The sequence below is a fragment of the Mustela erminea genome, chromosome 11 (genome assembly GCF_009829155.1).
Source record: "Mustela erminea isolate mMusErm1 chromosome 11, mMusErm1.Pri, whole genome shotgun sequence".
NCBI classification, from domain to species: domain Eukaryota; kingdom Metazoa; phylum Chordata; class Mammalia; order Carnivora; family Mustelidae; genus Mustela; species Mustela erminea.
In genome coordinates, this window is record NC_045624.1 from 22,598,140 (window position 1) to 22,622,802 (window position 24,663).

General features: G+C 38.5%; 1 protein-coding gene across 9 annotated transcripts in view; it reads right to left on the minus strand.

The window, feature by feature from the left end:
- AHCYL2 (adenosylhomocysteinase like 2) overlaps positions 1–24,663 on the minus strand; it is a 166,801-nt gene that overhangs the window by 13,796 nt on the left and 128,342 nt on the right. For all 9 annotated transcript variants that reach the window (XM_032304132.1, XM_032304133.1, XM_032304136.1 and 6 more), the window contains 9 exons: positions 22,029–22,172; positions 21,476–21,576; positions 14,752–14,854; positions 13,045–13,139; positions 10,333–10,439; positions 9,109–9,225; positions 5,428–5,491; positions 4,869–4,957; positions 2,423–2,493 (listed from right to left, as the gene is read on the minus strand). In XM_032304132.1, the coding sequence (XP_032160023.1) occupies positions 2,423–2,493; positions 4,869–4,957; positions 5,428–5,491; positions 9,109–9,225; positions 10,333–10,439; positions 13,045–13,139; positions 14,752–14,854; positions 21,476–21,576; positions 22,029–22,172 (891 nt within the window). The remainder of the gene's footprint in view (positions 1–2,422; positions 2,494–4,868; positions 4,958–5,427; positions 5,492–9,108; positions 9,226–10,332; positions 10,440–13,044; positions 13,140–14,751; positions 14,855–21,475; positions 21,577–22,028; positions 22,173–24,663) is intronic.

The window sequence follows — 24,663 nt, forward strand, 5'->3', positions numbered from 1 at the left end:
TAAGAGCTAAAGCTATAAAACTCTTAGTAGAACAAAGGAATAAATCTTTGTGGTCTTGGGTTAGGCAAAAGTTTCTTAGATATAACACCTAAAGTACAAGCCACGAAAGAAAAAATAAACTTGTACTGCAAATGATATCATCAAGAAACTGAAAAGACAACACACAAATGGGACAAAATATTTACAAAGCATATAACTGGTAAGGGACTTCTATCTAAAATTTATTAAGAACTCTTACAACTCAATAATAAAAAGGCAACCAACCCAAATAAAAAATGAGCAAAGGCTCTGAATAGACATTTACCAAAAGAAGAAGTACAAAAGAAAAGATGTTCAACATTATTACTCATTACAGAAATGCAAGTCAAAAACCACATTAAGGGGTGTTGTGGCTCAGTCGGTGGAGCGTGTGACTCTGGATCTTGGGGTTGTGAGTTTGAGCCCCATACTGGGTGTAGAGATTACTTGGATAAAAGTACTTAAAAAACAAAACCACAATAAAACACCATTTCACACCTACTAGGATGGCTATAGTAAAAACAACAGATAATAACAAGTGTTGGAAAGAATGTGGAGAAATTGTAACCCCCATGCATTCTTAGTGGGAGTGTAATGGTGCCACCTATTTGGAAAAGCTTGGCAATTCCTCAAAATATTAAAAATAGAGTTATCATCATATGATCCAGCAATTCCTAGGTATATATAGGTAGGTAAGGATGGAAAACATGTTTGCAGGAAAACATGGTACACAATGTTCATAGCAACATTATTCGAAATAGCCAAAAGTGTAAACAACCCAAATGCCCACCAACCAATGAACTGATAAACAAAATGTTGTATATCCTTAAAATGAAATATAATTCACCAATAAAAAGGAATGAAATATCAACATATACTACCATATGGATGAAACTCGAAAACACTATGCTAAGTAAAAAAAAAAAGCTAGTTACAAGAGATCACATACTGTACGATTCCATTGATATGAAATAGACAAACCTATAAAAACAAAGAAATTAATGGTTGCATAGGGCTCAAGAAAGGTAGAGTGAAAGAATGCGGACTGACTGCTTATGGTATGGGATTTATTTTGGGGGGTGGTGTAGTGTCTGGAATCAGACATTCTACAACTTCACTAAAAACCACTGAACTGGGATGCCTGGGTGGCTCAGTTGGTTAAGTGGCTGCCTTCAGCTCAGGTCATGATCCCAGCGTTCCTGGGATCGAGTCCCACATCGGGCTCCTTACTCAGCAGGGAACCTGCTTCTCTCTCTGTCTCTTCCTGCCATTCTGTCTGCATGTGCTTGCTCTCTCTCTCTGACAAATAAATAAATAAATAAAATCTTAAAACAAACAAACAAACACTGAACTATATACTTAAGAGGGTAAATTTTATGGTATGTGAATTATCTCAATAAAAAAATTAGATTGTGGTGATGGTTGTATTACCCTGTGAATTTGCTAGAAAATACTGAAAGGCATACTTAAAATAAGTGAAATGTATTGTTTCTGAATCATATCTCAATAAAGCTATAAAAAAAAGATATAAGGGGGTTGATGCGAAGCAAGAACAGTTTCTTATGGTCCCTCTTCTCTGCCCCCATCTCACCCTGAGCCTACAAATATATTTTTAATCTTAAATATTCTCATTTTCCTTCTCTAAAATATAATTAAAAATAAAAACCAGTGTTCTAGGGGCACCTGTGTGGCTCAGTGGGTTAAGCCTCTGCCTTCGGCTCAGGTCATGATCTCACGGTCCTGGGATCAAGCCCTGCATCGGGCTCTCTGCTCAGCGGGGAGCCTGCTCCCCACCCCCACTCTGCCTGTCTCTCTGCCTGCTTGTGATCTCTCTCTCTCTGTCAAATAAATAAATAAAATCTTTAAAAAAACCCAAAAGAACAAACAAAAAAACCAGTGTTCTAGCATTTATGGTCCCACCATAAAGACAAAGTATCTCAGCCCAAGGAAACTAGCCATTTCTGCATATTCCTCTCTACAACTCCAATCTGTCTCCTTGGGAATTAATACAACTACCTTTCCCACTTTCTCTAACTATGAATTTTGCTCTAGGCCTGCTTTAATTACAGAGACTAGAGAGAAATATACTTTACTTTTGGAAGTAAAATAAAAAATCAAATGTACAAATATAAGATCTGGTTTCCCAAATAAAACTTATCTCTAGCCATCTTCGTGGTAATTACAGAACAGTTAAAGGGAAACTTTCCTCTAGGGATGACCTAGATGTTATATACTTTTGGTCAGAGTTCTAAAGAGTGGGAAGAACATGAAAGATTGACTGGTTTTGTAGACTTCTGTATCTGGCTTTTTGAGTTTGGTTTATTCAGAACATTTCTGGTCATTTTTCATTTGTTCCATGAAAGCATTCCCAAGTGCCATTCCACTGTCCGTGTCAAAAGCATACCTGTACAGGTAATAACAATATCCACTTGGCGGATGACCTCATTTAATTTCACCAGTCGAAATCCATCCATACTGTAAAAATAAAGCATGATCAATTAACAAAGGCAATTGGGAGGCTTTTGCCACAGAACCTCAAAAGCTATCACTAAGTTCCTTCAGTACCTGCAATGTCATTTCTTGATATAGCTAGATTATTCTTAGCAATGAAAAATTCAAACCATCTCCTTAAGTTCATACAGGACAGAAGTAAAGGTTTCTTTGCATCACTGCAACTTAATTCTTCCTGAAAACAGAGACCTAGGGGTTATCATGAGCTTCCTAAACTGAGTTCCTAGAAAGTGCAATTTAGCCACTGAATCTTACCCCATTGAAATTATTCTCCCCAAGATCATCAACAATCTTCTGGATAATAAATAAATAATAATAATAAATAATATATATAATATATATTATATGATAAACAAATCTTAGACTTTTACACCACTTAATTCCTGCATTAAACATTATTTACCTTCTTAAAACTATACTCCTTAGAGTCCATGATACTGTTCTCTCCTGGTTTTCCTCCCACTTTTCTGATTATTCCTTTTCAGTCTTACTCAGTCTTTAAAAGCTGGTACTCTGTACAGTTCTGCCCTGATTCTTTTCTTTATTCTTTCAGTATTTATCCATACCCTCCCCTTGGCTGTAAATGACTCTTCTTGTTGGCTGATTTGCACAAATCTATCTTTAGGTTAATGCTCTCTGAAGCTTCAGAGCCTTGGATCAAATTATCTATTGGATAGCTTCTCCTGGATGTCCCATAAGAATATCAAATTTATTGGGTTTCAACAAAACTTCATTATCTTTTCTGTACTCCTAAACCCTATTTCCTCTTTTGTATTTTCTTCTTGATCAACAGCATTACTGTTCACCCAAGTGTATGAGCCAGATAAACTAGAATGTCCTAGCTTACCCTCTTCTTCCCAGTTGAAGTTGTCACCAAATCTGGTTGTTTTTCCTTAACTCTTTAAAATCTCCTGAATCGGTACCCTGCTCTCCATATATGCCGGTCTTGTGTATGCTCAGGTCTTATTACCTCTTGCTTGGATTCCTACAGTAGCCCCTGGCCCGATGTCATCATCTCTAGGTTTATGTCTATCTAATTTAGTTTGCAGAGTAATATCCCTACATGCAATTTAGATCAAGTCACTTCCTTGCTTAAAATATTTCAGTGAGATTGCCTGTTCTCAGGATAAGACCTAAATATTTACCAGATATATGATCATTTTCACACAGGATTCCTACCTTAGATATTACCACTCCCCCAAATATATCCTCTCTGCCAACTACATTAAAGTATTTCGATCTTAAATGTGCCACATTCTCTCCTTCCTCGGTGACTATGCTCCTTGTGATGTTCCTTATACCTGGAACTTACGTCCAAACTAAGACATGACTTATACAAGTTTCAAGACTCAGCTCTATTGACATCTCTTCCTACCCTGCCTCTTTGCTCTTTAGTTAGGTGCTTCTCCTTTGGCTCCTATAGGACCACGTACTGTTTACCCCCATCAGAGCACTTATTCCACTCACATTGGTTTTTTGTGTACTAATAAAGCAGGACCTTGCCTCATTCGTATATTCATCTTATTCATCCTAAGCACAGAGCACAGTACCTATCATACAGTAAGTGATCAGTTCATGTCTATAAGAGAATCTGAATCATTGTCTCAATCAGTATTAAAACATGTTAATGAACCCTGATTCAGAGAAAGCCAACAAATCTAGTGGGGAAATTATGGATGAGACAGGAACTATTTTTTAACCTTTAATTTAGAAATAATTTCAAACTTAAGTATTACAAAAATAGTACAAACTCCCCTATACCCTTCACTCAGAGATAGCATATTTTATTTGGATTTGCCTGATGTTTCCTCCTGAGGAGATTCAGGTCATACATTTAGGAAAAAAGTATCACAGAAGTGTTCTCAGTGCAGCACATCAGAAAGGATCTGATGCCAACTTATTTCTTTTTTGATCATTGTTTTCAGAGGGAGAAGGGTTGTGGTGCCTGGATGGCTCAGCTGGTGGAACATGCAACTCTTGATCTTGGGGTCATGAGCTCAAGCCTCACAATGGGCATAGAGCTTACTGTAAAAAAAAAAAAAAAGGGAGGATTATATATGGAGAAGGTAAGGATTATTTGTTCTTTGGCTCAAGTCATTCCCTTTAAGGATTTCCACAGGAATTCAAAATTTTAGCTTCTCTGATAATCTCTGCTTTCTCAGAGCAGAGCTACTTGATCTTTGGAAGAGGGAAGCTTACAGTTAACAGCAGCATCTCTCAGGATCTGGGCCCCTCTAAGATAAAATGTGGCATTAACCAGGCCATTCTTTGGTGACAGTTACAAGATCCCAATAGATGGTGGCACAGAGGAAAAAGCGAGTTTCATTTTGCATGCTTACCAGGCTTGAAGAGCACAGATGGGGTCGATCTCAGTTACATACACAATAGAACCCATGGCTTTTAGGGCAGCACAGCACCCCTTCCCCACCTGAAGACGGGGGAGAGTACACATAATAAGGAAAGTCAGTGAGAAAACAACATCTCAAAGCTTCTGGTGATGTGTACCCCATTTTCCGCCCCCAAAAGCAATTTCACTGAATAGACTCATGCTTGGGGAAAAAAAAAAAAAAACAAATAAATGAATGCGGTTCATAAACAAACTCCTAACTCCCGTTTAGCACGTGCACATACATAAGAACACCCACACTCATGATTTATAATCAAAACACAAGCTACGAGAACATCACAAACAGGGTGCTGGAACAAGTCAGAAAATCAACTTGAGAAAAAATGGCAAAAATGCAAAGGAAAAAAGAAACCAGAGGGCCTCTAAAATTACTTTTTTTCCCATCTAGAGTGGTGAGTGAATGTATTCTCACATCTCTTAAATAAAAGAATCTGGTATATTTCAACAAAATCATATTTTATATACCTAGTAAGTGAAAAGTTATGCTTTACCTCTCCATAGCCACAGACCACCACCTGCTTTCCACCAAACATCATGTCTGTTGTCCTTTTAAGTCTAGGGGAAGAAAAACCATTAAATCAGAAAAATCTTCTCTCATTTCTCCTTTAAGATTAGAATGGGTACCTTTGATTTCACGTTTATTTGTTTGTTCCATTCTGAAAGAAAGCCTGGTTTCTGTGCTATCCAATGACTAGAAAGAAAGGTTGAATAAAATATGTATTTTCTCACTCCATGCTATCCAATCAATTCCAGCTACAGGTGAGGGTTTTTTTTCTTTTTTCCTCTTGTCTTGGGAGTGGTGCAGAAGGCAAGAAGCTGTAGACTGCAAAGTAACTTTTAAACAAAAAGCAATATACATTTATCATATAATTTTTGGAAATAGAATAAAAATAACATTTTTTATTTAGGAGACAAAGCTCTAGCTTAATGGAAACATTATTCGGTTTTATTTAATGAGACAGAAATGTAGAAGATAACCTTGATAAATGAGTGCTACATTTAGCAGTGTCAGAAGGGACAACAGGTCCCTCATTAATTCCACACAGAGGGTAATAGGTGGCGAGAGGGAGAAGAGCTTGGACATGCACAATACTGACTGCAAGAGAGAGTGAGCTTTCTGGGGCTGATTCTTTCTCAGACCTGCTCTACTTTTTTGTCTCTGATTCTCTATGAAGCTAGAATAAATGTCCTTATTGTTTTTAGAGTCTCTTGGAAGAACCTGTAGCAATAGGTTCTGGTTTCTCTTTGGGTTGAGCTAGTGTCCCTTCTCTAGGAATCCCTCATTAGGCAGAAGAAAGTTCTCAACTAAAACCAGTCTATTCTGAGACAGACAGTTCCTACAAATATTTGTCACTCTTTCTGTTCACTTATCTGCTTACCTCTCCTGTTGAAAACAGTCTATAAGAGTAGGAATCCTGTTTTTTTAATGATTTGACAACTCCTCAGGAGGAACAAGCAGAACTCCATGAGCCTCAGTGAAACTCAGTAAATAGCAAATACTATTCAGCCATCAAAAAGAATGAAGTCTTGCCATTTTCAACAACATGGATGGAGCTAAAGAGCATAATGCTAAGTGAAATAGCCAGTCGGGAAAAAACAAATACGATACAGTCTCACTCATATGTGGAATTTAAGAAACAAAACAAATGAGCACAGGAAAAAAAGAGAGAGAGTGAGTGAGATGTCTAGAAATAGACCTTCTTCTTCTTCTTCTTTTTAAAGAAATAGAATGCAAGTTAGTGTAGCCACTTTGGAAAACAGTTTGGAGATTCCTCAAGAAATTAAAAATAGAGGGGCGCCTGGGTGGCTCAGTGGGTTAAAGTCTCTGCCTTCGGCTCAGGTCATGATCCCAGCGTCCTGGGATCGAGCCCCGCATGGGGCTCTCTGCTCAGCAGGGAGCCTGCTTTCTCCCCTCTCTCTCTGCCTGCCTCTCTGCCTACTTGTGATCTCTGTCTGTCAAATAAATAAATAAAATCTTAAAAAAAAAAAAAGAAATTACAAATAGAGCTACCCTATGACCCTGCAACTGCACTACTGGGTATTTACGCCAAAGATACAGATATAGTGAAAAGAAGGGCCATCTGTACCCCAATGTTCATAGCAGCAATGGCCACAGTCGCCAAACTGTGGCAAGAACCAAGATGCCCTTCAACAGACGAATGGATAAAGAAGATATGGTCCATTTATACAATGGAGTATTATGTCTCCATCAGAAAGGATGAATACCCAACTTTTGTATCAACATGGATGGAACTGGAAGAGATTATGCTGAGTGAAATAAGTCAAGCAGAGAGAGTCAATTACCATATGGTTTCACTTACTTGTGGAGCATAAGGAATAACACGGAGGACATTGGGAGATGGAGAGGAGGAGTGAGTTGGGGGAAATCAGAGGGGGAGACAAACCACGAGAGACTGTAGACTCTGAGAAACAAACTGAGGGTTTTGGAGGGTGGGAGGTGAGTGGCTGAGTGAGCCTGGTGGTGGGTATTATGGAGGGCACGTATTGCAAGGAGCACTGGGTATGCTGCATAAAAAATGAATTTTAGAACATTGAAAGAAAATAAAATAAAAATTAAAAATTAAAAAAAAAAAGAAAAGAAAAGATACAGACTCATAACTATAGAGAACAAATTGATAAGTTACCAGCGGGAAGGAGGGTGGGACCATGGGTGAAATAGGTGATAAGAATTAAGGAGAGCACTTGGGATGAACACCAAGTGATGTATTAAATTGCTGAATCACTATACTGTACACCTGAAATTAATGTAACAGTGTATGTTAACATAAATAAATTAATTAGTTAATTAAATTTTAAAAATATATCAATTAAGTGCAGAGGCCTTTCTTATTGAGTGAAGAGAATGAGTCTAGCTGGGTTACTATCATACTCAAAAGTCATGGTTTAGGAGAATGGTCCTGGAATGGTTATCACAGCAAAGAAAATCAACAGATTTTACTTATGAGCTTCCGTTGCTTTACTCTTGAGCTTTTCTGCCTCTCTTCCTCAAGGGATATCAGCTGCAAAGCTATTCATCAAAGCTATTCACGTAAGCTATAACACTTTTATGTAACCAAAACAAGGCACAGTCTATAAACAGACTGATGGACTGAGAATTCATTTACATATACAATCTGTCTGATAAAACTACTGACTCTATAGAAATAATAATTAGCAATAAATTGAATTTACATTAAATATCTGCCTCTCTCCAAAAAGATTTTAAAGTAAAAAGCTTCCCTTAAAATCTAATTCAATCCAGAACTTATTTCATCCTAGAAAGAAGGACAAGGGAACTAATGTTGAACACCAGATTTTTACCTTATCTTACTTAATCCTCTCAATAACTCTATGATGTAGGACTTATTGTCACCATTTTACAGATAAGGGAATAGGTGCAGAGAGGCTAAATAACTATTCCAAGACCTAAATGATAGAGCCAACAGTCAAACCAGGCCTTCTGGCTCTAACACCTGTGGGGTTGCAAACTGCCTACGGTCCAGACTCATTAGTAATGTGCCCCACAGGCCCACTCTTAGCTTTTCCATTAACCTAAACATGATGGAAACCATTTGGCTTGGCAATATTCTAAACCGACTTCATGGTTTCATGGAGGGAATTACTGACTTCTGAACAAGGATGAAGGATTATCTGGACACAAGTGTAGAAACAGAAACTGGGCATTAGAAGAACATAGTATTTGGTATACACCTAAGTAGATTTTTCAGACTTAATTTAAAAGATTTAAAAGACTAGAAATGCCTCTGGGATTGACTTTTTGCTCACCACAACTTTCCAGATGGCCAGAGAATGACATGCTGGTTGGAATTTAAAAACTAGTAACATTACCTAGGACAGAAATACCAGGTGCCTTTTCCCAAATCATTCAAAGATTCTTAGTTTATGACTTTAGTTACTGACTTGCAGGCCTGATAGGGTCACAAAGTAAAAATTTTGCCATCAATAGATAGAGGCCAGTCTGGTTTTTTAAGTGAAACAAATGTACTTTGTCATAGGGATAGCAATGGTAGATTTGGGTTATAAAATACTGAGTATGATGTAGTGATAGATCCAGAGTTGCTACATGAATGATTTCTAGAAATAACCAAAACTAAAAAACTCAGAACCCCAATTCAACAACTAAGTTCATTCCAAAGACAACAAAATATTACCCATCTAGAATTGATTCACGGCAACAGTAGAGGTTGTCAAATTTCTGTTTGGTGACCGAGTCATTGACGTTCATGGCAGGAACACACAGCTTCCCAGCCTTGGATAGCTGGTACAGCCTGAGGATGAGGGAAGTCACGAAGAACGCAAAACAGTGAGATACTGCAACCTACTGTCAGTTTCATAACAAATTACAGAAATATGTTGTATGGGCATGAGAGCATGAGACATGCTAGTTTCATCCCATCAGGTGTATCTAGAGAAATAAAGGTTACCTTTTTAAAGTTTGTATACAGCTGAGAAATGAAGATTTTAGTTACGAGGCATGTGGGGATCTCTGACCCACTTCCAAATTGGAAGAATTAAAATGTAAAATTTTAAATTGCTTATTAATTTTATTCCCCTTTTACATTATACAAAGAGTAACTTTAAGTATTATTTGAATCCCACCACTCTAATGCAGCAATTTTAACTTTCAAATAGTCTCAATTTTATAATCTCAATATATATACACATCATATAAATATGTGTTATCTACATACAGGAGTTTCATTTTAAGTTGAATCAACTAAAACTTAGAACCAGGTATTTTATTCAAAATTCATCCCCTTCTAAGAATCTAAAGGTATGGTATATTCAAAAAGATCACACTATATTGAAACAGTGATGGTGGCTTATTCAGAATTTACTTCCCTAAAACATAGATTGCATACTTTCAGTTCTTGATGAATGAATAATAGTAAACAGAAACTATTTTAATTTTACTGAGGGAATTTCTGCTCATTTGAGAAACAGAAACCCAAATCCTTGTTCTCTAAGTAAAAATGTAAGCTCTATGAGTTTTGCCCAGCTAGATCCCTAGCACAGTTCCTAGAAGTTCCTGGCTCTTGTAGAAATTAAATAAATATCTATGGAATGAATAAATTCATCTAAAAAGGACAAACAGTCAATTCATTACAATGACTAGAAAATACGAGGACCATACTTGTTCCCTTACCTGTCCCCAACTCCCAATTTTAGGTTTATTATTTGCATTGTTAAAAACAAAAACAAAAACAAAACAAAAGCAAAAACAAACAAACAAACAAAACCACAAGTGTGCAAACTCAGATCTCAATACCTCAGAGAAGGTTCCGATTTTTAACATATTGTATTCTATAGGTATGTGTTTATCAGAATATATATCTAGGCTGCATAAAACCAGGTACATCCATGTCAAATCTTACCTATGGACTCCAGTAACACTCTCCTCTACTATGCCCTTGATTTTCTTGAACATATTAGGATACTTCTTATAAATCCAGTGAGTAAGATCCCCTCCATCGTCCAATATCTGCAAAAATAAGCATCAATAATACCATTTATTTTACCAAAGGCTCAGGGTTTCCAGGTTGCTCTGGGTCTTTTATCCCAATTTCTAACTGCCAATTTACAGATATTTCAAATTTCCCATATGGTTATGGGAAGTTACTTAAAGCCAGTACAATGACCAGTCATTACACTGAAGTAAAATATGAGGGGTGAAAAGCCAAACTGTAATTCTCAGAGCCAAATGACCTTCCCACATAGCCCATCTACTATATCAAAACACACAGCAACAAATGAGGATTTTTCTTCTGAACTAATAGCTTAAGTGGCTATCTAGACAACTAGTTCCTGAATACACTGTGGATAATCAGAAAGCCTGACCTTGAAATTAGCATATTTCTAACCAGTTATATTCAGGACTTCAAATATATTCAGTCAAGGCTTAGTTTAAATGAAGCCAGATAATTAGTCTCCCTTCCAGAACAATGGGTTATAAAACTGTATTTGTTAATCCTTCACTTCTCCCAAAGCACAGGCACTCTCCCACCCAAAATATCAGGCAGCACTGAAGGGTTTTGCCTAGCGAAACCTCACACTCTCTATAAACCAAATTAAAAATAACTAGGGAACTGTGCAGCATGTAGGTGTGCAAGCTTGCCTCTGAACAGCTCATCACTATTTCAGGTTGGGATTAAAGATAAACACAATGCTGTGCCCACTGGAGCTTTCATCAGCAGAGGAAAGTTTTTGAATTATAAATAAGCTAAAGAAAGACCAGCTTGGAACGCTCTTGGGCCCTAGGCTGTGGCACTTCAGCCCTTCACCTAACTGTCAGAAATGCTTAGCAGGACTTTCCAAATGATGATCCCTGGGAAGTCCCCACAGAACTGAGTTGCTCCCTTTTGGCACGCACCCTCTCATCAAATATCAACTCTACTACAAGATGCCAAAATGCCATCCTGGACCCCTGCATACACAAAATCCCCCACCTCGTGTCTGACACTTCATCTCTTTTTTGCTTCTACTCTTGCTCATAACCTCTTTTCTCTGACTCAACTGAAGTTTATTTGAGAGCAGGGATCCAAGGCAAGACTCATTAAAACACACTGGATCCATTCTATAAGTTAATGCTCCCTTTTCTCCCAGTAGGAACCCTCAGAACAGATGCCCTGAGAAATGAAAAGGCTTCTCAGAGTTTCTCTCTCCCTTTCTGCATGCATGGAACCCCTCCTAGAGTTCTCCCTTGCAGCCTCTGATCCCTAGTCATATAAAAAAGTCAGAGATGAAAAATACTGAGCAATTGGAAACTCTGGTCTTAAGTCCCACTATTCTTGTCTGCTTTTCTCTTTTAACAGAGGTATCTAATACAGGCAGGTAATTGCTATCCCTAATATTTATTTAATGAATGTAACCCATAATTCTCACCACTATGTTATTCTATTACAGAAATTCTTGCCACCAGGGAATCTTCCTGAGGCTGGAAAGCAAGTAAACGTATTAGATCTTGACAGGATCCCAAGAGGAATGGGCTCTATTTTCTGGGGTGACAATGGTTTTTATCCTTGTCTTATTTTCTTAATCAGCTGTTCCAGCAGTTTGTGCTGGCCCTATAGTCTGTAAATGCTCTCTGGTTGCAATCCCATGTCCTTCCCATGTTCTCGACTCTAAAATTGATGTTCTATTCCCCACAGAAACCCCCTGGCCCATCTCCTTTAGGTCTTGTCAGTCATACTTCTTCCAGTCACTGTTAAACTCTGTGGGAATGAGCTGACTCATCTCACAGCTGACTCCTCCCTTCCTTTCAGGGTATTAACGCAGCTTCCTCGAAACAGCAAGTGGTGCAATGTAACCTGCATCACAGAATCCAGAAAGAGGTTGCTTCCTTCTTTGTGTTCCAAGTGAGGCCTACTCTGCAATTTTTAGCCACAAGCAATAGCTGGACTGGAGCTTCCAGGGCCCTTTTTTTCAGTTGATTCCCTAGTTTATCGTCTCCTTCATATGCAAAATGTTTGTGAAAAAGGAATGCTTCATACTTTGCGCAGCTTTTTGCTTCTCTGTGACTCTAAGCTGCTATTGGCCTTGGAGAACTTGGTCTTTTCAAAAATGAACTGAAATTAAATGAAGCAAAATAAAAAACCCCAAAACTTTTTGCTTAGGCATCTTCCTTAAAGTGGAAAATAAAGAGTAGAAAATTTGAACTTGGAACTCCTCATATTTACTATAAATTTAGCCCGTGATTCTAGAGAAAAGCCAAGTACCACAGGAGCTATATGTGTATGTGTGTTTGTGTGTGCATTTTCATTATTGTTGTTGGAGGGAGGAGGTAGGTAGGGAATGGTAACTCATTAACATGGAACCAGCCATGTGTGAACCCTGAGCAGTATTTTAATGCTGCTGATGAATATAAATGTTTCTCAAGATCAGCACCAACAATTTCAGCACTTTGAGGCTAAGTTCAATATTCTTAGGGTACCCTAAACATAAGCATCCAGTTCTGCTGGAAGCCAACATAAAATAGAAAAGGAAGCATTTTCCTTCCTTCCTGTTGGGACACCCTCTCCCAGACCATAGCCCCCCACTCTGTCCCCACCAAATTCCTCTAGAATTGTGATAGCAGAAATCTAACCCACCATGTTTGGCTGCCAGCCCTCCACATTCACACATCTATCAATGCACCACCAAAAGTCATCTTCTGACTCTCCTTTCCAGGCAAAGACAGGGAATCCTAAGAAAAGAGAACAAAGAGAAATTGTTAAAGCCTGAAAGAAGGGCTGCCCCTAAATTTTGACAAGATCCTGGCTTTCCTCAATCCCCATTCTCTCATTCTGCTCTATTCCTTGGACTGATTTTCCTCACTGATTAACACTGTCTTAGCTCCTTCATGTACTTCTTTGTCTTTGGTGGTCATTTTGCTCTTGATACAGCAAAAAAGACAAAAGGAACAAGAATATGATGGATGTTACAAGTAAGATTAAAGGGAAAAAAAGAAAAAATCAGAAATGAGTACGTCTTGATCCAGTCAAACTGAAAGTCTCACCATTTCTCAACTACACTCTGATCTTTCTTGTGTCTACACTTTGGTCATCCCACCCTCTTCATCAGGAGAAAACCTATGCTATTCTCCATCAGTTAAAATGTTGTCATAGCCCAGTTAAGTTTTGTGTTCCTAAAGGAGCCTAACTGCAAGTGATTTTTCATGGAATCTGAACTTTTATAAGCCACTTGCTTGTGCACTAAATGCAGATTTGTGATCTGTCGTGGCATTTATCATATATGTCCTTATATTACCATTATTTATATATCGTGTCTTTTTTTAAAAAAAAAAGATTATTTATTTATTTATTTGACAGACGGAGATCACAAGTAGGCGGAGAGGCAGGCAGAGAGAGAGGAGGAAGCAGGTTCCCCGCTGAGCAGAGAGCTTGATCCCAGGACCCTGGGTTCATGACTTGAGCCGAAGGCAGAGGCTTTAACCCACTGAGTCACCCAGGCACCCCTATATATTATGTCTTTTCTCCTCAATCACAATATAAGATTCTTAGGGCAAAGACATGGTCTCATTTGTTCTTATAGCTCTTAAGAGTAGGCCATTAAACATTTGTTGGGGAAAAAAAAGAATGTATATGTACAATTCATTGGGCTATATATTTAATACTTGTGCCCTTTTACATACATATTTTATATATTAATAAAAATTTTATAATGGATATAAATGAAATACTAAAGTGCTACCAAAAGGAGAGACATGCATATACCACAGAGCTTTCCCAGCATTTTGTAAGAGCTCTGAAGCAATAAGCATTTGGTACCCTGATCTGTGCTGTGCTGCCACAGAGGGAAGACAAGAAACTGGCAAAGTCCAAATCTCTCTTTATTTTGTCCTTCTTGTGTCAGTAGCCATTGTGATCAAATATTAATCTGCCAGGTCAAGTCCTTTTTACTGCTAGAGCAGAAACACCAAAACATTAAATTGGGGCAAACTGCTGAAAAACCAGCAGGACCACAAAACTACGCCTGGAGCACTTTATTTTCTAATCCGTATTACCTTAGACAACAAGTAGTGTTCACTGGTGGTCTAAGATTAGCAAGTCAAGGCAAAGCATTAACTAATAAAATAATACTAGACATAAGAAGGTATTTGCCAACTGTAAAACAGAGTTACCTACATCATATTTAACAAGAGAAGCACAGAAGGAGAGCAAACTCACAAGAATAGAGATCCATTCCCCCAAGACAGATCCTTAAATATCACTCTCTTAAAGATTTATATTGAATACATGGAACTTTTCAGAGACTTACTTTAGCCGAAAACACAGAAGACAAGCAAAAGATCTTACCACTTTCTGCTAGAGCAGCAGCCACTTCATTGAGAGTGGAATAGATGTTGCAGGCTGCCCATCGGCACTGTGCCCCTAGGGCACCCAGAGTTTCCATAAGCACCTGTATTAAACAGAAAGCAGGAGATAAACAAAGCTAGCCAAACATTTGGTCAAGGAAATTAAGTTTCTGACAATAAGAAAGTGTATTGGGGGACAACTAGGTAGTTCAGTTGGTTAAGTGTCTGCCTTTGCCTCAGGTCGTGGTCTCAGGGTCCTGGGATTGAGCCCCGTATCTGGCTCCCTGCTCAGCAGGAAGACTGCTTCTCTCTCTCCCTGCTGCTTTCCCTGCTTGTGTTCTCTCTCTCTCTCTCTCTCTGACAAATAAATAAATAAATAAAATCTGAGGGAAAAAAAAAAAAGGAACCAGGCTCCTTGGAGAAATGGCTGATTCCAGAGTTAGGGCAAAGAATGTACAAAATGAGCTTAGATAATCATATACCAGAAGCAAGTAAATACTTAAAGAAAGAGAGGATATGTCAAAAGACAAAAAAGTCACAGAAGCAAGATGAAAGGGGTTCCTGCGGGACAAGTTTGGAACAATTTGAGCATCATGATAAACAGGGATAGTAATGGGTTATAATCCATTAAATAAAATAGGAAACAATGATTCATACAAATAAAAGTAAGTAAATAAATGAAAAAATTGAAAGTTCGATGAAAAATGGGATATTTACATAATTTCATATTACTACCTCACGAAATACCTTTTAATCACAAAGGGGGAAAATAACTTCTACAGTGAAAAATCTAGCAGACACTACCTCAAGCAAAGGATCAAAATGAACATCCTTTTGACAAATGATATATCAAGTCTAGATCAATGTGTCACCTGATAAGATTCAATGAAAAAAATGCAGTATCACTTCCTAACAAAAACTCATGGCCTGAATTTAATAATAAAGACGCGTCAGGAAAAAGCAGAACTGAGCACATTCTACAGAATAATTCATTTGCAATTTTCTAAAGTATCAAGGTCATGAAAGTCAAAGAAAGACCGATGAACTACTCCAAACTAAAGGAGACTAAAAGGGATGACAATTAATGAGATACATGAGGTCTGAGGATTAGATGGTAATATAAGTCAATGTTAATTTCCTGATTTTGAATAGCTGTATTGGTTGAATGAGAGAATGTCCTTGTTTGTAGAAAGTATGCACTGAAGTATTTGTGGGTAAAGGAACATCAGATTGGCAACTTGCTCTCAAAAGTCTGAGAAAAAAGTGATGCACACTATACTTGCAACTTATCTATAAATCCATGTTAATTTCAAAATTTAAAAATATTTTATTACTTTAATTTTAACTTTTATTGTTTTTAAATTTTTTATTTATTTGAAAGAGACAGAGAATACAGGGGCAGGGGTGGGGAGATAAGGAGAGAGCAGGAGGCTCCCCACTGAGCAGGGAGCCCAACTTGGGATCATGACCTGACCCAAAGACAGATGCTTAACCGACTGAGCCACCCAGGCTCCCCTTAAGAAATTTTTTTTTTTTAAGATTTTACTTATTTATTTGACAGAGAGAGAGAAAAATAGAGAGATCACAAGTAGGCAGAGAATCAGGCAGAGAGAGGGGAAGCAGGCTCCCAGCTGAGCAGAGAGCCTGATGTGGGGCTTGATTCCAGGACCCTGAGATCGTGACCTGAGCTGAAAGCAGAGGCTTGACCCACTGAGCCACCCAGTCACTCCAAGAAAATATTTTTTTAATTATTTTTTAAAAATTATTAAAAAAAAATGGGGCGCCTAGGTGGCTGAGTGGGTTAAAGCCTCTGCGTTCAGCTCAGGTCATGGTCTCAGGGTCCTGGGATAGAGCCCTGCATTGGGTTCCCTGCTCAGCAGGAGCCTGCTTCCCCCAACCTCTCTCTGCCTGTCTCTCTGCCTACTTGTAATCTCTGTTGAATAAATAAATAAAATTTAAAAAAAAAAGAAAAAAATTATTAAAAAAAACTTACTCCACTGATCTGATCCTTAATTGTTTGTTTTTTAACATTTTTATTTATTTGGCAGAGAGCAGGAGAGAGAGTGAGAGAAAGCATAAGCGGGGGGAGCAGCAGAGGGAGAGGGAGAAGCAGACTCCCTGCTGAGCAAGGAGCCCAACACAGGGCTAATCCCAATGACCTGAGCCAAAGGCAGATGCTTAACCGACTGAGACCCCCAGGCACCCCTAGAACCTGACTGACTTTTACTTCATTATATAAGATAGAGGCAGGATTCTTTTAAAGAAGGTAGTATACCATCTACTGCTTTTTTTTTTTTTTAAGAAGTTATTTATTTATTTATTTATTTTAGATTGTATTTTTAAAGATTTTATTTATTTATTTATTTAAAGATTTATTTATTTATAACCCCGAAGTTATTTATTTTTCAATTTGTTTATTTAAGAGAGAGAGAGAGATGAAGGGTGAGAGAGACCGAGTGAGACAGAACATGAACAGAGGGAGGGGCAGAGGGACAAGCAGACTCCCCACTGAGCAGGAAGCCCAACACAGGGCTGGATCCCAGGACCCTGAGATCATGACCTTGAGCCCAAGTCAGAAGCTTAACTGACTGAGCCACCCAGGTGCTCCCCGACCTACTGCTTTGATTACAAACTATTTTAACAAGAATAAAGCTTTGGTTAAAAAACTTGTTTTAAGGGGCGCCTGGGTGGCTCAGTGGGTTAAGCCACTGCCTTCGGCTCAGGTCATGATCTCAGGGTCCTGGGATCGAGTCCCGCATCGGGCTCTCTGCTCGGCAGGGAGCCTGCTTCCCTCTCTCTCTCTCTGCCTGCCTCTCTGCCTACTTGTGATCTCTATCTGTCAGATAAATAAATAAAATCTTTAAAAAAAAAAAAACTTGTTTTAAAATTTCCTGACGGTAGTTAACTCAGAGTACTAGTACTTTTCATGTTGTCAAACTTGTATTTTCTAATATTTCTATGCTAAATAAAAATTCTAATTATGTTCTAATTTTAAAAATCTTGCAAACAACTCCACTAATTTAGGCGAACCCCCTAAAGTAATTTGTCCAAGGCCACATAGTAAGTTAATAGCAGAAATACCCGTATGTCTTAATTTCCAGTCCATACGATCTTTCTTTCTTTTCTTTTTTTTTTTTTTTAAGATTTTATTTATTTATTTGACAGGCAGAGATCACAAGTAGGCAGAGAGGCAGGCGGGGGGTGGGGTGGGGGGACGCAGGGAAGCAGGCTCCCCGCTGAGCAGACAGCCCAATGCAGGGCTTGGGCTCCATTCCCAGGACACCAAGACCATGACCTAAGCCAAAGGCAGAGGCTTTAACCCACTGAGCCACTCAGGTGCCCCTCCTTACTACCTTTCAACATTTGATACCATATTTTTTCCCTCTCATTTTATTTTTCACCATAAAGAATTTCTGAATTCGTATAGCTAGGATTCTCAAATTTGTCAAACAAAAGAAGAATACTGGATACTCACCTACAGAGCAATATAAATTAACTAGAAAAGAAAAATAACTGGGGCCAAGAATATAAGAACGGTTCAAAGAATTCTAAATCATGGGGCGCCTGGGTGGCTCAGTGGGTTAAAGCCTCTACCTTCGGCTCCCAGGGTCCTGATCCCAGGGTTCTGGGATCGAGCCTCACGTCGGGCTCTGTGCTCAGCAGGGAGCCTGCTTCCTCCCCTCTCTCTCTCTGCCTGCCTCTCTGCCTACTTGTGATTTCTCTCTCTCTGTAAAATAAATAAAATCTTTAAAAAAAAAAAAAGAATTCTAAATCAAGACTGCTGGCTGTTAGGGCTCAAGCAGAAGTGAATGCAGGTAGAAGTGGAAGGAGGAGAGAGCTTAGAAGCTGGTTTAACCCGACTTTCAATCATCACTATTTAGAGAGAATAGCAAAGAAATTTGGTTATTAGAAGGAACTATGGAAACACGCCTAAAAAATATAAATAGATCCAAGTCCATTAGAAACATGGATGGGAAACCATTAACTATGATAGTTACTTCTGGAACATGGTATTATAGGAGATTGCCTTTCATGCTAGTGACTGTGGTAATGACTGAGTATTATAAAATGAATATGAACTACTTTTGTAATCAGAAAAAGAAAGTCGAGATGAAAAACAAAGCAAAATTCCTTTGTAATTATTTTTTAAAGGAAAAAGAAAAAATATGGGGAGGGAAAAATAAAATAATATTAAAAATTGGTAAACTAATTTTGATTACTCCATTCAAGAGAAAATAAAAGGGAACCCTGAAAGGTGGTAATGTTTGGTGAGCCAGGGGGTAAAAAAGAAACTAGATATAATTTAGCAACATGAGACAGTACAGAGCACTAACTATTTTAAGCCGCCACACTTAAGTCTCATGTCCCTGACTGGGGAAGCCCAAAAAAGATTCCAAGAGAGTTTCTGCCTTGATTCATTAGTCTGTGGCTTCAAAAAGAGACAGCTTTTCAATTTATTACATTAATTTTGGGCAGTCAAGGTATTTTTTTCCCTTAGAGAACATGTAATCCAGAAAGTCTCATGGTAAAGATGTTCACAGTTGCTGTCTGGGTCTTAAGGACTCTCTGCTGTACTTAATCAGGAATGTGGCCATATAAATAAGTGTTATGCTTCAGGAGACAATCTTCTGAAAGTTGATCTAACCATACAGTTGACCTGAGTCTTATAAATCATACAAAAGATTTCAGATGAATTCTTGATACATCAATTTCCTGTACTGGTCTCATTATGGTTGGCAATTCAATATCTCTTACATCTTTGATGAGGGCTCTGAATCAGTGGTTCTCAACAGAGGAGCGCTGGAAAACTGTGGGGGCATTTCTGATTGTTACAATAATTGGGAGGGGAATGCTCCTGGCATTTAGTGATCAGGACCAAAGGTTTTGATATTTTGAAAGTACAGAGACAGTCTCTTAAAACAAAACCAACAGAAACCACACCACATTTAGTAGTTTTCAAATGTTCTCACATGTGTGAAAAACCTATTTATAATTATCTAAGTTTAGAACCTTATTCCACGTCACATGTCAATACAAAATAATAATAACTTTTCCAGGAATGCAACAAGTGTGTAAATTAAGAGAAAACACACACTTTTTGTTGTTGTTTAGAAATTTTAAAAATTGCTTACAGTTCATTATGATTCAAAAAGTCATATAATTTGGCAATGCCAATCTGACACTCTAGAACCAGTAACCAGTAATCAGTAACCAGTATCCCCATCTACATCTGTGGCATTCTCATCTAAATAATGTTATAAGGAAGTACAAATATCAAAGTATTTCACTATGCTTGTGCCCAAGCATTTACATACCAAAAACACATTTTTTTTATTATAAATTACTTTTCTTTTATTCCTCCTTCAAATTTCAGTTAAGATTTTATTTTAATTTTAAAAAATTTTATTTTAATTTTAAAAAATATTAATTTAATTAAAAAAAATAATTTTAAAAATTTTTTTAAAATTTTAAAATTTTAATAAATAAAAAATATGTACTGAGGTATGTTTTATTTGAATTTTATTCTAAGTTAACATGAGACATTGCAAAAATATTTTTTTTTAAATATTTTATTTATTTATTTGATAGAGAGAGATCACAAGTAGGCAGAGAGGCAGGCAGAGAGAGAGGGAAGAAGCAGGCTCCCTGCCAAGCAGAGAGCCCGATGCAGGGCTCGATCCCAGGACCCTGAGATCATGACCTGAGCTGAAGGCAGAGGCTTTAACCCACTGAGCCACCCAGGCGCCCCTGCAAAAATATTTTTATTATTTTTATAAAAAGGAGACACTGAATCTGATAGGGGTGAGACTCGCTGGTCTAAATGAATCATGATAACCCCAGTCCTCTCAGCAGGACTGGTGGGCCATAGGCATGTGACCCAGTTCAATGACACATGATCGAATATCTTGCTCTTGGGGAAGAGGAAGAAACGATCCTTATTCTTCATGTTAATTTGTGATGGCTCAAAGAGCTGTAATCATCTTGCTATGTACCTGAGGATGAAATAAGTGACAAGGCAGCTCCAAGAAAATCAGACAGATGAAACTGGAGCCCTGAGATCCCACATCTAAAGTCCACCTTACCTCTGGACTTCTAGCTATGGAATATAATAAATTCCTTTATGTATGAGCCAGGTTGAATCAGGTTTTCTCTCACTTGCAGCTAAAAGCAACCAAAGAGAGCTGCCTCATAGAAATGACACTGGAGGGGTGCCTGGGTGGCTCAGTGGGTTAAGCCTCTGCCTTTGGCTCAGGTCATGACCCCAGGGTTCTGGGATCGAGCCCCACATCGGTCTCTGCCCAGCCGGGAGCCTGCTTCCCACCCCACCCCCTCGCCTGCCTCTCTGCCTACTTGTAATCTCTCTGTTAAATAAATAAATAAAATCTTTAAAAGAAAGAAAGAAAGAAATGACACTGGAAGGGAAGATAAGGGGAAAGCAGTGCAGCACAGAGAAAGCATAAACTTGGGACTCATATATTGAAGTTCAAATCTAAATTCTATGATTTACTAGCTATATAACCTTGGACAAAGTACTTAAAACACTCTGAGCCCTAGCTTCCTCATTTGTAAAGTAGAAACAGGAATACCTGCTTTACCTGGCCATTTTGAGGATTAATAAACTAATACTTATTAAGTTCTTAACCCGCTGCTTGGCATGCTGCAATCACTCAACAGCTGGTGGCTATTATTAACTATTATTATGTGGAGAAGGAAAAAGAACTCACAGCAGTCTGAGCAGTGATGTGTGTGCAACCCACAATTTTGGCTCCAGCCAAAGGTTTTTCTCCTTGAGCTCTCTTCCTCAAAGCCATCAGTGCAGGCATTTCTGAAAAAGCACAAAACATACACAGCACTATTAGAGAGGAGGGAATGAGACAGAAAGAATAAACAGAAGAACTTACTCTCTTAAGAGAAGATTCTTCCCCTGATCAGGTTCTTTGTTAGATTGGGCTTCTCAAGGGATCAAGACATTGAACCTGATTCTTCATTCTAAGAGGCCTGCAGAGGCAAATGCTCCAGAGTTCGGATGCTCTATATCCCAGTCCTCCTCATCTACTCTCTTTCCCTTTTCCTGGTATAGGAGGAGCTCCTTGTAGACCCACCAGAGTTGACTCCCTCCCCACAGTGTTTCCCAAGTTCAGATTTCTTTTGTAGTAAGTATTCTGTAAAACCACACTTAAATTTCTCAAGCGACTAGACCCCAGGACATAAAAAGGGATTAACATGGACAAAAAGACCTAGGCAACCTGAGAAGGAAAAAGTGCTGGCTTTCTTTACCTTGTTCAGCAATTTCAATTTCTCTTCGTCCAAACTCTGCCTGTTTGATGTTCTTGACACAGAAGTCACTGCTTCCCTTCGAGTTCTTTTGCTGCTTATCCCTAGGAGAGGTCTCATCATCAGAGCTGTCTGTATAGGAAGCCGCTGAAATGACAGAATAAAAAACCCTCAGGGAGACGAACAGCTTCCTCTAAAATACCAAACCATGGGGTGAACTGAGGCTTCCTGGGTCATCCACCACCACACAGGTATACACCTTGATGGCAGACACCTAACCTGGCAGTCTGGAGCTGCCTCAACCACCTCCTGTGGAAAGTGCTAGCCACAGGTCAGAAAGAGGAAGCACCTGGGTGGCTTAGTTGGTTGAGCGACTGTCTTCAGCTCAGGTCATGATCCCGAACTTCCAGGATCGAGTCCCGCATCAGGCTCCCATCTCCTTGGGGAGTCTGCTTCTCCCTCCAACCTTCTCCTCTCTCATGCTCTCTCTCAAATAAATAAATAAAATCTTAAAAAAAAAAAAAAAAAAAGGAAGCCAGAGAGGTTGCCAAAGACATTCCCCCTAGCATTAACGTGGAATCTGGGGCTAATGATCTTCAGAACGTGAGAGCTCCCTGAACATGCAAAAAGAAAGAGGTTACACCACAATAGCAATAGATTGAAGATCTTAGTGCAAGTTCATGGTCATTAACCTATGGGATTCTTGGATCCAAGCTACCCTTCTCTGTCTGCTGCTTAGATGCCTGTTTTAATTTGTGTTTTAGCACAATAACTGAACAGATAAGACCTAGAGAACCCATGGGAAAGTAATTAAGAACTGCACAAAAAGTGTTTGTCTGACATAACAGAGCCTTCTTTTGAAGACTGGCTCTGATGAGGCTGAACTATGCCTGCAGACCCAATTAGATATTGACAATGAAGTATTCAGTGTGCTCTCCCTTCTTGCCGGCCTCAGTGGGCCTGGCAGTAGGCATTTTAGGTACCCAAAGAAGTGCATAAATCCTCCTTTGGTATACTAAAATGTCCTGATGATTAATCCATTTAGCAATACACACTAGAAGGTGGAAGGTCTCAGACTTGTGATGGTGGCTAACAGGCAACTGCTGCTACTCACATGTTTAGCTGAGGTCTTTTGTCTTCATACGATTCTGTAGTTGCTAATCATTTGCTAGATGTTTTAATTTCCTTCCATGATTTATATTTAAGTTTTGGAGGATAGTTTCTTCCTAAGTGGTCCTCAAGATTTGTTGTGGGTTTTTTGTTTTGTTTTTAAATTGTTAAAAAAAATTTTTTTTTAATTTTTTGAGGGGCCAGGGAGGTTGGGGGATATAAAGGCACTACATATCTCTCAATGGGATAAGAAGTACTTCCATCACATTTGGGGGAGGGGGGAAGCTGTAAACACTCAGATCTCCTAAGGTCTATGGTGCTCTGATCTACTTACATCCGGAGAATTAAGGCATTTCTGGGATTTCTTAGCAAAGGATCTATATCTGGGAGAGCTGTAAAAGGCAAGTCTGACCTTGCCCAGTTAATCGGGCATGGCACTACAAAATGTTTGGGCAGCAGGGGCCTGAGTGTCTCTCCTGGAGCTGGAAAACTGCCCTAGAGCAAAGTCCTAACACGAGGCAACAAGAATGAACACGGGCACCAAGGGAGGTGAAGGAATTAGTAAATCCCCAAAAGGACTTTTGTTCTTGAAAGGAATTAATCTGTATAAAGAGTCTGTGGTTCTCCCTCCTAGGGTGAGCAAGAGTTCAAAGTACCTTTGGCAACAGAGCCCAGAAACAGCTTCCTGGGCAGTCATCTGTTTCACTAATCAATACTCAGAAATAGCTTATATGCTGGAGGCTTAGGGGAACCATGCTTCTGCCACCTGAGGGAAGAAAGATAATGGCCATCCCTAATCTTGACCATAATTTATAGCATAACTGCTTTTGAAGAAAGTGTTTACATTCAGAATATCCTGAAATTTCAAATCATTTTCTAGAGGCATAATGATTTCTATGTTCTCCAAAGGCCATTTATATAGTGGGTATGTGTTCTGGAGTCAGACAGATTTTGAAGTCTCAGTCTCTGTTTCTGGGTATAGAAAAGGTGTTCCAGAACCTGAGTAATAGGATTATTAATTCCTTCACGAATCCAGTCATTCACACATTCAGTTGTTCATTCAACAAATTTTTATTTTGTGTCTACTGTATACCAGGCAGAGTCTAAGTACTGAGTATAGAGAGCAAATATGGATTGTCTTTATCTTCATGGAGTTTTCAGTCTAATAGGTAAGTCAGACATGAAATAATTACAAAATTAATTGGAGATTTTCTTTTCCTATGGTTGTAATATGTACTACGAAGCTGACTGTAAAATAAGAAGACGTAACTTTCAGAGTCAAGTTGTTGAGAAGATTAAATAAGATAATGTAAGTATAGAGCTTAGTGCAATGCTTGGTATAAAGTAATTAAGCACTCAATAAATGACACCTGATATTATTGTTGGCTTTTGCGAATATTTTTAATTTAATACCAGTTATAACATTTTTAAAGTTTCTTACTCAGGGTCAGGATTTTGAATGGGAAAGAAATGACATGCATACAATACTATTTAGCAGTTTCTTTTTCTTCTACCTCCATCATCTACT